At 42.7% G+C, this 16,272-nt stretch overlaps 1 protein-coding gene across 1 annotated transcript in view; it reads left to right on the top strand.

Annotated features, from left to right (window-relative positions):
- The window catches only part of PXDC1 (PX domain containing 1), a 38,644-nt gene that overhangs the window by 6,012 nt on the left and 16,360 nt on the right, over positions 1-16,272 (top strand). Inside the window, exon 2 of the mRNA XM_081950920.1 lies at positions 12,316-12,407. Coding sequence (XP_081807046.1) covers positions 12,316-12,407 — 92 coding nt within the window. The remainder of the gene's footprint in view (positions 1-12,315; positions 12,408-16,272) is intronic.

Here is a 16,272-nt window from a genome sequence, read left to right as displayed (position 1 = left end):
TCACTTTCAGCCAAATTATTCTCTTCCATTATTTTTCATCTTTATAGTTATTTTCTCTTAATACATAAACAATATCTTCAATTGCCCCTTCAAAGTTACACCAAATTTCCATTTCTTATTTTCTCCATTGGTATATTTTGCTATAAACAACATACATCCTCCAATTTAAACATAGAGGGCATTTCTTTCAATTTTTTCTACAGTTAGCAATATACTATAATTTCTTTATTTCTTAATTAGTTACATAATAACAATCTTATTGCTTTTCTCTTTAGTCTACTAATGTAACTCTTTTCCCTTTCTTCCTCTATTAACCATTTTCTCTTGGGCTCTCAAAAATTCCACTTTTAATTCTTTTTCTTCTTCTCCCCCTTTCCCCTAACTTCTTTTTCTTTTTCCTATTTTTGTAGTGTTTGTATCTTTTCTTCAGAGTGTTTAATTTTATTATTCTAGTAACTTTCACCAGGGTTTTCCCTGTTCTCCTCCTTTCCTTACTATTTTGTGGTTTCCTTTGGGGGGATCTTACCCTTTGTCTGCTTTTTCTTTGTGACTGTAAATCCCAGTGAAATCTTCTATCTGCATTTTATTTTCAATTCTTCTTTTTTTCCACTTTATTTTCCTGTACCTCATTTGTGCCCTCTTTTACCCACTCTTCTCCTATTTCTTGTTCTGTATGTTCCCTTTGATTTTCTAACTTTTTTTTAACTAATCAAAGTTTCATGCACACTTTTCAGCATCCCAAATAATTCATCATTATACAAATTTAACTATTTTAACAGATTTTTAAATTTTTGGGTTATACCACATTTAATTACCAATTTAGGTTTTTCCAAATTCTATTGCTCAATTTTAGAATTAATCCAGTCCAGTCTAAGTTGAAGTTTACTTTCTGTTCCACAGCTATAGATACCGGTAGTTTTTTTCTTTTTCTTTCATTAGCTGGTATAGTACTTTCTGCTTGCCGCTAGATGGCTCTTTCCAAACCGCAATACAATCCAACAGCTGACTTTTAATACCTGTCAAAAGTGCTATAAATCCACAAAAAATAAGGAGAAAAAGGACTTCCCCCTGGGTTCTTTCTTTGGTTAGTTACTTTCTTCACTTCCATACTGCAGAAGACAAAATCCTCTGACGCTTTGGTGCTTTAGCCTCCGCTGCCTCTTTTTTCTTCAATAAAATTCCCCGAGAGCCAGTTAGCTGCGAATTCCGCTCCGGGACCCTTTTAAAGATAAAAATCAGTTTTTCTTTTCCTCTGTGAGTTGGTCAATCACTCACCCTGTTTCCACACTCTGTTCTTTTTTTTTTTTATAAACAAAATTTTATTGGTTTAAAAAAAAATAGTCAAGGAAAGGGGTAATGGATAAAGTTACAAATTTTGACAGTTACATTATGCAGGAAATGGCCCTCTCCCCCATTCTCATAACTTTCATTTATCAATACATTCGATTGTTACTACTTAATAGTAGTAGTCCCTTTGGGGAGAGGGGGCGGTCTATAAATTTAATAAAATAAAATAAAATAAAATAGTATTTTGTCAGCATATAAACTTTTATCTTCAAATAATTTCAATCATTTTATATCAAACAGATTTTCTAGTTCATTTTTGTGATCTGAGTTTTCTAGATGTTGCCTCTTCTCCCCCCTCCAGCAGAGCTCCGGCACCTCCCGTGTCCTGTATGTCCGGTGTAGTGTCATCAGGTTTATCTAGGAGGACTTAATTTTTTTCCATGAAAGCCTCAGCCTCCATAGTTGTGTTAATTCTAACTCTCGTGTCCTCCCAGAATATTAGCATACCTTCTGGAAAAAGCCATCTAAACCACACCCCTTTCTGGTATAATTTCTTCGCTAGAAGCGAATAATTTTTTCTTTTATCTCTAACTTTCTTTGGGATCTGTTTCAGGATGGCTATTTCTCTATCCTTGTATTGTAATGCTTGCCCCCTTTGTGCACTCAGAATCTCGTCTCTTGTGGTCTTTCTGAGAAATTTAATGTGTACCTCCCTTGGGACGTTGTGTGTTCTGGCATATGCTGAGTTCTGTTCTGACACCGCTCTGGCACAAACAGCTTGGTCCGGTTGCCTCAACTTTAAGGTGGTGGTTTAAATATGGCCATTGCCCCTGCTGCCAGTTTTGGAGAGCTTTCCTCTGACCTACTAAGAAACTGCCTGTTCCTCTTGGTCATCTGAGGTGTCTCTCTTTCTTCCCCGTCCCTCCAAGATGGTTCCGATCCAAAGATTCCCTGACAGCAGTTTGTTCGGCTGGGTTTTCACAGAGCTCGTCAAGCTCCTCTATTTTTCAACTGGTCTCATCACAATGCTTCCGGCTTCTCCTTTACGACTTTTTTCTTGTCACGTTTGTTAAGTGAATCACTGCAGCTGTTATAAACCCCGGGACACTGCAACTGTCATAAATGTGAGTCAGTTGCCAAGCATCCAAATGTAAATCATGCCCCCATGGGGATATTGCAATGGTCGTAAGTGTGAAAAAATGGTCATAAGTCACTTTTTTTCAGTGCCATTGTAACTTTGAATGGTCAGTGAACTGTTGTAAATCAAAGACTACCTGTATTCTTGCAGATCCCAGTGGACTCTGGTGAATGAGTTGGGCAATAAACATGTCTGAATTTACATAGGACTGCTTGATGACAGAGAGAAAATTAGTTTACTGAGAAAATTCTCAGCCAGAGGATCAGTTCCCTTGGGGATCTAATATTTGTTAGACAGAGAAAGAGTTACCTGTTTTAGCAGTGTTAGACCTGTTGTCTTCAATTAAATTTCAGGTGTTTCTGGTAATCTGCAGTATTGCAGTTTGTTTTTTGGGGATTCACATAGTTTCTCTTTCCTCCGCTTCTGCCACGTAATTTTCATTATATTGTTTGGGCTCTTCATTTCATTTTTCTGATCTTGGGAATGTGAAGTTATTCCCACATTTGTTTCTGCTCAGCTAAAAGCAAGAAGCTGAAAGAATTTTGGAGAGACTCACCGTCCTAAGCTGCCATCTGCAGTCAATTCTGCAATACTGCTGCGGAAACCTACCAGCCAACAAAAATACAATTCTTCAGTCTCAATATTACAATATCCCAAAGGTGCTTTTTCAAGAGGCAACTGGACTCTCTGGTAACCAGAAAGTCCAGTTGCCTCTTGAAAAAGCACCTTTGGGACAACCATGACCTGGATGACTGAGAATCTCCATAGACACTCAATAATAATTCTTCGAGGTAGATTTAAAGATAGCTTAATGGAAATATTTTGGCAACGTTGTTTGTGCCAGGCACCTAGTGAATCTTGTGTGTTACTTTCCGGGATTTGAGATGGAAGTTGTAGAATAGATGAGAAGATAATTTAGTTCCTTTGAAAAGACAATACAGCAATGGCACTTAAGACTTATATTCTGATTCACAGTGCTTTACATCAATCTCTAAGCGGTTACAGAGTCAGCATATTGCCCCCAACAATTTGGGTACTCGTTTTACCGACTTCGGAAGGAGGGAAGGCTGAGTCAACCTTGAGCCGGTCAGAATCGAACTCCTGGCAGTCGGCAGAATTAGCCTGCAATACTGCATTCTAACCACTGCACCAAGATGGCTTTTGTATATGTAGGAATTTGAATCTCCAAGACGTTTTTTACAAGCATTAAACTGTTGTCCATTTTGCAGAGCCCTTTATAATAACCTTATAAAATATAGATTTTCCTCTGTATTGTATCCTCTCCCCTTCAATTAAATATCGTTGATGAAATCCACAATTGCAAAAGACTATAGGACGCTAAGCCAAAGTTCAGATGATTACAAATTGGTATAAAATAGGAATGGCAGCCTACACTTCTCCTAGATTTGTCAAATTTTATTTATTTTGTAGGATGTTTTCGTGAGATCTAAAAGAGAAGAATGTCATAATATTATAAGATTTATAAGATGAGTGACCACTTTGCTTAATAACCGAATTGCTGGTCCCAATTGTAGTCACTAAGTCACGGCTATCTGTATTCCTTAAAAATGATCCTGGGAACGGCTAAAATATTTGCAGCATATCAGCAAGATTGCTCCATCAAAATGCATGAAAGTTTCTGATTCTTACAAAAAATGCAAACAAGTTTCTGATTCTGTGTACTGTGTACTCACGATGTTCAACACCCCACCCCTACCATTAAAAACATCAACAATTAGAGGAGAACATACAGCTAAAAACTTACTTTCAGTTAGATAATTAAAGAGTCCGTTCCCTTGTTTATCAGGCAGGGCTTTTTTTAATGGACTCTCGGCATTGCACAATAGAATGTGTCACAGTTGACGCAATTTATCTGTTGTGAAACTAATCTTTATCGCTGCAGCATAGCAACAGCAGCTACTGTCTTGGAAATAGCTAATTTACTTCTACATCAGAAAATATCAGTGCAAATACTGCTCTCCATCAGTAATAACTTTACGGTACTTACCTGTGCAAACACAGCAGTGTTTAGAATAAATCCATGGCCATCAGTGGTACTTAAGGCAATCAGAACCAATTTAAGCCCCATAGGTTTCAATTAATCCACACATGTATTACTAAGACTGGATCCAATTGATTATATACTGTAAAACCAGATGTTGCCTGAATGGAGAGGAAACGCTTCCCCCCCCATTATTTTGCATGGTTAATGTTATATAAATATAGACTTCTTATTGTTATGAAAGACAGTTTGTTGCCCAGTTATACATTTGCTTGGAAGAGGGGTGTCAAACTCAAGGCCTGGGGGCTGGATCCAGCCTGCAGGGTGGTTAGATCTGGCCCGTGGGCAAAGGACAAGCCCGCAGGCTTCTGCCAGCGAAAATGGAACTTGGAGGTGGGGGAGGAAACGTGACCCTCCAGGCTCAGTTTTCGCTGGCAGAGGGCTGGAGGAGGCCATCCACGCTGGAAATGGGGCCCAGGGAGGCTGTTCTTGCCCCCCACCCAAGCTCCATTTTCGCTGGCAGGGGGCTAGCAAAATAAACTCAAAGCAAAACAAAACAAAAAGAGAAATGTTTTCCCCTTTTGCATTTGAGAATCCAAGAAGGGACAGGAAGGAAGAAAGAGAAAAAGGAAAGACAAGGAAAAAGAAGGAAAGAAAGGAAGGAAGCAGGAAGGAAAAAGAAGGGTTTGGCACTCTCTCTGGTCTTACCTTCCTCCACTGGAGACAATGAATCCCCCCAGCCCTGTCTGGGCCACCACAGATGCCCCCAACAGGAGTGCTGTTAAGCTGTCCCCCCTGACCATGCCCCCCCAAACCCCTAAGATCAAACACAGCCCTGATGCGGCCCTCAATGAAATCGAGTTTGACACCCCTGCCTTAGCTTAGAGGTATCTGACTGAAAAGTGAATCTTAAGGTAGTGTTACCATACATGGCCTGCAAACATCCAGATGACCGCTAGAGAGCAGCAAAAGCTAATTTAGACAGCTCTTTAGAGTAGTCCTTGATTTACAATGGTAGTTGGGACTGAAATTTCTATTGCTATGTGATGTAATCATAAAGCCTGGTCACATTGTTTAGTAATGGAAATCCCTGCTGTCCCAATTGCTGTTAACCAAATCCCATAGTTCGGCGATGGCGAATCTTTTTTGGCTCGCGTGCCATAAGTGGGGGGAGCGCAGGGGGGTTGTGTATGTCCATGCCGCACCCATAATGCAATGCATGACCCCCAGTGTGCATGCGCGAACTACAGGCGCTCCCCCTCCCATTTTTACATGCTTTTTTCACCCTCCCCAGGCTCCAGAGGCTTTATACCGTGAAGCGGTATATAAGTCTAAATGCTACTGCTATTTGCTGTTTCTCAAGTCAGCCATTCAGGACAACATTACATAAAATTCTACTCAAAACACTGAACACAGATGCAATCATCACAATTCCAAAAAAAAAAAATATCATCTGGTTTTTCATAGCAGGGAGATAAATGGAATTTCGTTGAAAACACTTCTAAGAATAAGCACACTCAGTGTGTAGAGAAACAGATGTTTGTCAAACTATGAGTAAGTGGCCGGATGCACTGATTTTTTCAGATGGTGTTTAAAGAGAGAGGAAATAGCCCTCATTTCCATACTGTGTGTCAGCGATCATACTAATATATTTCAGAATAATGTGTGGTTAGTTTCAGAATGCATGCCTTAGCTGTTTGGTCCAAAGGTTGTGGCATAAACCCCAGTGAGGTTTTTGTGTGTGTGTATTGCATGCTTGTAAACATTGAGTGAATAAAGTTCCAAACATGAATTTAATAAATATTTGTAAAAAGAAAAAGAAAAGCCAATTTTAGGAAATATCCAATCCAATAGCATCTTGAAAAATTAATACAGTTTTTCCCACAGTCTGTGCCCTTAGTTGCTGGGTTCTCTTTCTTTCCAAGGGGAAAAAAAAGGAATTTGGAAGCAATTGGAGGGTGAGGTTTTAAAGTAAAATAGGGAAAAACCATCAGCAAGCATGACACCTATTTGGGGGTTTTTGCTGCCAAATTTCAATGAAAGTATTTTGGGGGATTTCTGGACTTTTTAAAGCTATGCTATCCGAAGGCTGCCCTCATGCTTATGTATAGATGGGGACAGGAAGTGATTGAAAAAGTCAGTTTGGAAGCAGTTGACTATGTGATCAAAGCTCTAATCGCATGGATACCTGTATTAGCTTGACTTTTTTGACCTTCCATGGATTCTCCTGCCTGCCAGTTAATACCAGAGAAGGGCCAGTCCACCCCCCAAAAAGGAAAGATGAAATAGAAGAGCATATAGACATGCTACATGAGAGGGAGAGAGAGGGGAGGGGGCAGGGAGGGAAAGAGGGAGAAAGGCAGGGGTGAAATCAACTTACCTTCGCTACCGGTTCACAAATGTAAAGGTATTCACAAATCTCTTGTGCAGAGCATCAAAAATGGAACGTGATGACATTCGGGCGGGTGGGCGGAGCTGCTACCGAGCGCGCCTGCAAAGATAAGTAGAAGAGGGGGGGGGGATCCACTGTGCCATGCGATTTAGATTACCTAGAAAGCAGGAAATCCGATAATTCGAATTAATATAAATCGCTTTTCACCGCTGATCATCGGAAATACTGGTTCGCCGTACCAGTAGCATTTCACCCCTGGAGAAAGGGATAAGTTTTGCATAACTTCCATCTACAGGTATTGTAGTCGTATACATGTGCCAGCTTGGGAAATGGAAGGTTAATATGCTCACAGTATTACAATATAGCCCTCACTTTTTGTTGCACATGAAAGAAATTACTATTTTCCAGAGAGGGGTGGGGGAATTAATCACATTTTGGATTAGATTTTTGCACCCAGCCCTAGTCTTTCTTGGACATTGAGCAGCAATTTGCTTGGAAGTGGAGACATTTTAATTAAGCAGAATGCAGGAAAAATAAATGAGAGTCTGCTTTTTCAATTTTTCCCACAGTGTAGAATTCTTTAGAACCAATTACCTCCTCCAGGGCAGGAGAGTATTCTGGCTGAAACCATTACATTAATTCCAGACAAGTCATTAAGGAATTATTTTTAAAAAGAATCTTTTAAGTCTATGCTTTCCATGCCTAAAGAACTATCTTACAGGCAGGAATATTGAACTATCTGCATCCATCTCAAGATTTAAAAATTCATCTGCAAATTTGGTCTTTTCCTGGCTGCATGTCAAAAAAACAGAAAAAACAAAAATGGGAACTATAGCTTTTCTTTCCTTGTTGAATGATTAGGAAGGAACTAAATAAGCACATGCAAACAGATCTTGCTTGACTGCTAGCATTTATATTGTAGATACAAATTACATTTACAGCCTCAATAATATTCAGAAGAAAAGAATAATTCTAAACCATATGTACACATTTGCCAGCAACGTGGTAATTACAGGTAGTCCTCAATTTACAACAGTTCATTTAATGACCATTCAGAGTCACAACCAGACTGAAAAAAAGTGATTTGCTAGTGTTTTTCACTGTTGCAGCATCCCCATGGCCATGTGATCAAAATTTGGATGCTTGGCAACTGGTTCATATTTATGACGGTTGCAATGTTCCGGGATCATATGATCACTTTTTGTGACCTTATTACAAGCAAGGTCAATGGGGAAGCCAGATTCATTTAACAGCCATGTTACTAATTTTGGAATTGCTGTGATTCACTTAATAACTATGGCATGAAAAGTTGCAAAATGTATGTCAAAAAAAATGCATGTCAAAAAAACAGAAAAAACAAAAATGGGAACTATAGCTTTTCTTTCCTTGTTGAATGATTAGGAAGGAACTAAATAAGCACATGCAAACAGATCTTGCTTGACTGCTAGCATTTATATTGTAGATACAAATTACATTTACAGCCTCAATAATATTCAGAAGAAAAGAATAATTCTAAACCATATGTACACATTTGCTCAGCAACGTGGTAATTACAGGTAGTCCTCAATTTACAACAGTTCATTTAATGACCATTCAGAGTCACAACCAGACTGAAAAAAGTGATTTGCAAGTGTTTTTCACTGTTGCAGCATCCCCATGGTAACGTGATCAAAATTTGGATGCTTGGCAACTGGTTCATATTTGTGACGGTTACAATGTTCCGGGGTCACTTTTTGTGACCTTATTACAAGCAAGGTCAATGGGGAAGCCAGATTCATTTAACAGCCATGTTACTTATTTCGGAACTGCCGTGATTCACTTAATACAGGGGTGTCCAAACTTGGGAACTTTAAGACTTGTGGACTTCAACTCCCAGAATTCCCCAGCCTGGGGAATTCTGGGAGTTGAAGTCCACAAGTCTTAAAGTTCCCAAGTTTGGACACCCCTGACTTAATAACGATGGCATGAAAAGTCGCAAAATGGGGCAAAATTCACTTAACAAATGTTTCACATAGCAACAAACATTTGGGGCTCAACTGGGGTCGTAAGTCGAGGACTACCTGCATACACTACCTGCATAAAGGCTAAAGCAGGCGGGGTTTGTCACGCACTGGCCAGTTTAGCAAAGGGAGGAAGTCACAATATGTCACATGATGATGCCATGACAATGCGATTTTGACACCCCTGCACTAAAGGGACAGAAAAACTTCAACCAAGGGTCAAACCAACAAGCCGAAACATGCCTTTTATAGAAACGAAAGAGCAGGGAAACAGTGATTCAGGTTAATGTAGAGAGAGTGGTTAATACAGAGAGCATCATCAAGGCATTTCTTCTCTGCCTCCCTTCAATATTAAGTGCAGCCCCTAACCATTAAAATTCCCCACCACTATTTTATTTTATTATTTTAGCCCCAGGTCTTCAGAAAACAAAGCAAATTATTTTGCCTATTTTCATGGAGCAAACATATATGAGAAGTCATGGAATTTTTCTCCAGGATTGTATATATCTGTGGATAAATTTCAAAAGAAAATGGTTTCTTCCAGGCTCAGTGTCATACTTCACCTCTTCTAATGGCTGACTACTTTATGCTCCCTAAAAATGACTTCTTGTCAATGGATATCTTTCGTATCGATAACCCTAATACATAGCTGGAGTTGATAGCAAGTGGGACGGATGTTTTAATGAGAAATCCTTCATGCTTCCACCACTATCTCAAGTATCTACATGTGGCTCAAGCCAAAATCAACCCATGAAGACCCAAATGAATCAGGCAATTTGGCTAAGTGGAAGATTTGTGTTGGATTTATCTCTGATATCTAGACTGTGTGTTGACTGCTGTTTCAAACTGTAAGAAAGTACTTTGGGATTAAATGCCTCTCCATAGCATAAAGTCCCCTATGCTTTTGTTTGCATTGTGAAAAGAGATAAAATACTACCTAATATTTGCTGAACAATTAGGTTTCTCTATGCAGGATCATCCTTTCCTCATCCTTTTTCCTTGATAATTTTTTTATTGAAAGGCCAGTCTTCAAAATGTATCTTGCATTGATAGATGGTTGCTTCTCTGCTGAATGCAGAGGGGAGGCACTTAACTAAGAAATGGTCTACTAGTTTAGGTCTCTCCGTTTGTGTAATTTATCCAGACATGGGAAGACATGTAATTGGACAAAATAGCTGAATTTAGCAGAACTGTATTCAGATAGGTTCCATAGATTTTAGAAGTAGCAATGTGTGGAGGTATGGCTCCCTCTATTGGATACTGACCAAATTGCAGTGGAAAGACCTCATGTTGAGAGATTTTCTAAAGTTGGAAATTTATACAATAGAGTACACCAGGGGTCCCCAACCCCATGTCCATTGACCGCCACCAGTCTGTTGCATGCCAGAAACTGGGCCATGCAAACAAGCAAAGCACCATCTGCAGGATGCAGGCAACATATGAAACCTCGCTCCCTCCAGTCCGCAGAAATACCTCTCCATGGAACTGGTCCCTGGCACCCCCAACCTTTGACGGCCTTTCTAGAGTACACAATGAGAGGAGGGGACAGAACTATGATGAGCAAAAAGAATTAAGGAAGCTATAACCAATCATAAAGTATTTATTTGTCAGATGATAAAATAACGAGATGGCTCTGCGGCACTGACTCTGTTCTGCACTGTGCTGGTTCCTGACACATTAAGACATAAACCAGGGATGGGATTCAGTTGGTTCAGACCAGTTCAGGTGAACCGTTAGCTCCGATGTTCAGCTGGGAGTGAACAGGTTCACTCTGACGATCAGTTTGGCTCAGCAAACTGCACTTACTTATATCCTCTCAGCTGATTTCGTGCCTCTGCTGTATCACTCCACAGAAGTAACATGAAAGGTAAGTTTTGTTAAAACTGCGCAGGTGCACAGAGCGCAAAAGCGAACTGTTTGTTAAATCGGCAGGATCCCACCACTTCATAAGGCATAATATCAGAACCTCTGATTATACTCTTTGAGAACTCTTGGAGTTCAGGAGAAATGTCAGAACGTTAGAGAAAAGCTAAAGTTGTTCCAATTTTTTTAAAAAAAGTGGGCCTAGGAAACTACAGATCAAACAGTTGGACATCAGTTTTTTTGGAAATATCTAAGAAAGACAATCAATTTGCAAGCACGTAGGAATGAACAAGATCAGGGGTGGGTTCCAGCAGCCACTATTGCTGGTTTGCGCCACCTGTGCGCATGTGCGCAGTACAATAAAAAATGTACTGTGTTTTGCAGAATTGAAAAACACGATGGCGGTGCCACCGGAGAACTGGTTCGGGGCGTGGCAGGCCTGGGTTGCTGCCGGTTCCAGCAACCCAGGCTGCCGAACCATTACCGGTTCAGCCAAACTGGTCCAAACTGGTAGGAACCCACCACTGAACAAGATGAGTATTAGAAGTCAACATGAGTTAAAAACAAACAGTGCAAAACAAATCTTACTGACTTGATTGACAGTGATGAGATTAGTAAACCAAGGGAATGCTGTAGTATTATTACAGTTAGTCCTCCCATTGAGGGCTACCTCAATGTACAGATTTCTTGGAATAGAGTAACCCAGATTTGCTGTCTGAACTTAGTAATTGAGTTGTACTAGGTGTTCTAAGCAATTGCATGGTAAGAGAGTTCTTGCCCTAGAACAGTGATGGCGAACCTATGGCATTTGTCAGGGCACGCAAGGCGCTGCCCTGTCAGCTGGCCAGCACGCATGCACGCGCTGGCCAGCTGAGTTCCACCTTTTTTAAAGCCATTTTTCACCCTCCCAGGATCCAGAGGCTTTATAGGAGCCTGGGGAGGGCAAAAAGAGCCTCCCCACGTGCTCCTAAGGCATCAGGGAAGCCTCCGGACGGTCCCTGAAACCTTCGGAGCACTCAAAATGATCCTCCGAGCAAACCGGAAGTGATTTCCGGTTTGCTCGGTGGGTCGTTTTGAGCGCTCCAAAGGCTTCAGGAACTGTCCGGAGGCTTCCCTGACGCCTCCGGAGAGCATCTGGGGGGGGGGCTGTTTTCGCCCTCCCCAGGCTCTTATAAAACCTCTGGATCCTGGGGAGGGAGAAAAAAGCATGTAAAAATGGAGGGGGGTCGCCCCTGTAGTGTGCGCATGCGCACTGGGGGTGTCGCACATTGCATTATGGGTGCGGCACACCCGCACACGACCCCCCTGCTCTCCCCCCACTTATGGCACGCGAGCCAAAAAAGGTTCGCCATCGCTGCCCTAGAAGACTTCCTCCAAGGGCCCTTCCACTCCTCTAAGATTCTATAACAAGGAACTGTTGGCAAAGGGTTAACGCATATGGATACGTGTTGTTATTCATACGTCTTTTATATGTGTAAGTGGGAGTTATTTTGTCTCATTCATTCTTACACATTGAAGTTATATTCTCACGTATTGAGAACATAGAATACAGGTTGAAATGTGTACAGTCCAGAATAAAATGTAGCTTTCCCTCAGAATACTTCCTTAAAGATTTTCCTCTTCTTCTTTTTAGGCTTAATTACAATTAAAGAGTCTCATGACATAGAAGCCAGGCTGAACGAGGTAGAGAAGCTCCTAAAGAATATTATAAATATGCCTTGGAAGGTAAGTGAGAGGAATGATAAATTTCAATGAAAGTTTAGGCAATGTTGATTTTTCAATTGTTTGATTTTGATTACCTGGGAGGAGTGGTTGGTTGCAGGGGGTATGCCCTGGTACAGGCATACCGGATCCTGGCCGGAGCACCGGGTACTGTTCTGGTGCTCTGGAGGGCCCACCCGCCCACCTGCGCTCCTTACCTATGCTTTATGCTATCGGCGCTTCTGAGCACGCGCATGGTACATACGGCACCTGCGCAATGCTCCGCTGAGAAGCTGGAGCGTCACAGAGGCTTGCGGAAGCGTCATTTGATGCTACAATGCAGGCACGCATTGCATGCGTGTGCGCGCGTGCATGTGTGTGACCCCGGGGCCATTCCAACCGTACCGGTTGGGACGGAATCCGGAACCCACCACTGCCAGGGAGACATGAAAAACCAGTGAAGAAATGTTAAAATGTCCACGAAGTTAAGAATTATGGTTGGAAGAGAGCCACAAGTGGCTGCATTTTAGCCTAGATTACAGACTAACACTAAAACCGTAGTATAAACCTTAAGATGGGCTTTTGGGGCTATAGGAGACCCCTGCTGAGACCTTGTGGTACAAGGATGGAGGTCTCAAACCTTTTCTCTCGGAAGATTTTTACATCTTGATCTTCCTCTCTGTCTTCCTAAAGAAGCCTCACTTTAGCATCTTCCCACTCTTGCGCCTTTCCAGGAATGAAAATATCGCAAAGGAAAGTGACATGATTTCTCTAGCACTACTTCAGGGCCTATAGCACGGGTGTCAAACTCAAGGCCTGGGGGCTGGATACGGCCCACAGAGTGCTTAGATCTGGCCCGTGGGGCTGCCCTGGAAATAGCAAAGGATTGCCTCTGCCTGAGAAAACAGAGCTGGGGGGGGGGCACAGGCAGAGGGCTACAGGAGGCCATGGCTGCCAATAGTGGGGCCCAGGGAGTCTGCATGGGCCCCTTGAGCTCCGTTTTCACTGCACAAGGGCTGCAGGAAGCTGTCTCGTCTCAAAACTGAGCACTGGAGCCCTGGTTTTGCTGGCATAGCGCTCGGGCCACCACAGGTGCCCCCAACACAAGTGACATCAAGTTGGCCATGCCCACCCCGGCCTCCCAAAGGTCAAACACAACCCTGATGCAGCAGAAATCGAGTATGACACCCCTGGCCTATAGTGTTAAGTCGTGTGGCTAGAGCAGTGATGGCCAACCTTTTCGGCACCGAGTGCCCAAACGGGAACATGTGTGCATGTGCATGCATGTGTGCGCGCTGGAGCGCCAGAAACCTGAAGACTAGCTGGCAGGTGCATGCATGCCTGGTTTTTGGCTGTTTTGGGGGCCATTTTCAGGTCGTTTTTCAGGCCGTTTTCAGGCCGTTTTTTAGGCTGTTTTGGGGCTGTTTTCAGGCCATTTTTCAATCTGAAAACAACCTGAAAAACAGCCTGGAAAAGGCCCCCAAAACAGACAGTTTTTTAAACCAGAAGAGCAGCTAGTGGCGGCATGTGTGCCCACAGAGAGGGCTCTGCGTGCCACCTCTGGAACGCGTGCCATAGGTTTGCCATCATGGGGCTAGAGAATTCAGCTCTAATGCCTTTCCACATGAGAGACGAACGGCTCTTGATACAGCCCAGTAAAAGAGGTAGATGTCCCATTTCTAGATGTAATAAGAGTCCTGTGTCAAAACTGGTGGCCCACGGGCCAGACGCATCACACGTAGGCTACGCCCATCCCAGCTCCGCAAAGGCAAAAAACATTGTGATACATCACAATGCATCACACGACATGATCGAGTTTGACACCCCTGTAATAGGAGAACAAAAAGCTATTTCCATCAAAGTGAAGCAGTTGAGGTGAAGCAAAGTGCTTTAACTGCAGGTATTGAAATAGGGTGCTTTATTTTTCATGAGCAATATCACTTCACTCCATCCCTTTGAGTTGAAGGTAGAAAAGAGATCCTCGTTTGTGTTGTACAAAACATCTATGTTGAAGTAAGAGCTAAGCTGCACATCCCAGTTCTACTTTTCATTTACTTATTCTTTGAATTCTATGGGTAATTTTGGAAGGAACCAGAATTTCCCCCTCAACAAGGATAATTATAGAGAAAATCCCATTCATTCCATTTTTAAATAATGTCCCTAGCTGCCACTAGTAGATATATTATTGGTGTGGGGGTCTGGCTGAGAGAGATAAACTTCCCTTCCTGCATATTATGACATCCCACCTCCAAAAAACCCACTCTGCACATATAAAAAATACCAGAAAGTGAGCAATTCATTCAATGTAATAGAGTTGGGCATTGAGTCTCCTTGAGTTTAATGAAGTTTCTCCAAGGAAGCTTTGATTAAATCATAGCCTTGAACATCCCATGTACAATATTTTTCCTATAAGGGATGTAGAGAAGCTTATAGCAGAAACATTTCTGTTTAGAGCAACATTTGAGGATTTTTTTTTCATCCTGAATGAGGAAAAGAGTACCATAGTTAATTACTGTTAAAATAATATCTGTGACAGGCACAGATTTGTTGTCTAAATGAGAAAACAAGTGATCCCATGGGATTTACCCTTAGGAAAAGATAAATAGGATCATTGTCCGTTCTAGAGGGCAACAGTTGCCCAATTCTTCCTCAACTGGATATTTTGGTATCTAGCTCTTCTCTTCCCTCCTCCCCCCCCCTCTTTTCTGCTTTATCCTACCGGACTGACTTTCCCTTCTCCCACCTCACAGCTATACCCTCAATTCTTATTCTCTCCCAACCTAGAAGGTCCACAGAGGACCAGTTCCAACCAACATGCCCTGTTCCTCAGAGCGAAGAGGTAGGGGAAGGGAACATCACGAGATGTTTCCAGCTTCTTATCTGAAGGCCAGCTAACACCCTGGCCTTGAGGGAAAGGGAAACCACTCCCTTGTTGTATCTCTAAGGGCTTTAGAATTGAGCACTTCCCAAGGTGTTGTGGTTGATTTGAGGAAACGCAAATGTTTACTCTTCTTCTTGGGAATCTGTGTGGCCAAAGGCCTGTCTTTCCCAACTTATTTCCCCTGCCCTGCTACTGAATGTTATCAATCTGACTATTTTGCAACTGCCTTTTTTTAAAGGGCTACAATACCCCTGGGAATGAATCTTTCATATAGCTGTAGACAGTGACGTGCAGGCAGGGGAGGCAGAGCCTCACCGCTCTCATCATGAAAAAAAAAATTCTCCCCTTTTCTCTTTCATCTCTTTCTTGCGTGTGCAAGCAAAATACCCCAGGATCATGATGGCGGGGACAGTAACTTCTTCCACTGCACTGTGGAGAAGAGCCATAGGAAGGAGAGGAATGGGACCACGTGTGCAGGAGGCTCCTCAGCGCCAGCCTCAGATCAGTGCGAGCCGCGGTCCCCTTCATGTTGGCTCAGGAAGGAGGGGAATGGACCACGTGTGCAGGAGGCTCCTCAGCGCCAGCCTCAGATCAGTGCAAGCTGCGGTCCCCTTCATGTTGGCTCAGGAAGGAGGGGAATGCGACCATGTGTGCAGGGGAAGGGGACCGCAGCTGGCGCTGATCTGAGGCTGGCACTGAGGAGCCTCCTGAACATGCAGTCTCATTCCCCTCCTTCCTGAGCCAACATGAAGGGGACCGCAGCTCGCGCTGATCTGAGGCTAGCACTGAGGAGCCTCCTGCACAGTGTGGCTCTTCTCTTCAGCGCAGCGGAAGGAGTTGCTGTCCCCGCCACCGTGATCCTGGGGTTTTTTGCTTGCACGCTTGCGAAGATCAAAGTTGTCACAGTCCTCCCTTCATGATGATCATTTGATGACGTCACCAGTCTCACCAGCCATAAACCTCACCGCACGTCACTGGCTGTAGACTAGAAGGAATAACTTCTTGGAC

The sequence above is a fragment of the Natrix helvetica genome (assembly GCF_964273705.1).
Source record: "Natrix helvetica genome assembly, chromosome: 4".
In the NCBI taxonomy this organism is placed as follows: Eukaryota; Metazoa; Chordata; class Lepidosauria; order Squamata; family Natricidae; genus Natrix; species Natrix helvetica.
Note: the sequence above shows the minus strand (reverse complement) of the source record. Positions and strands in the feature narration are given on the sequence as shown.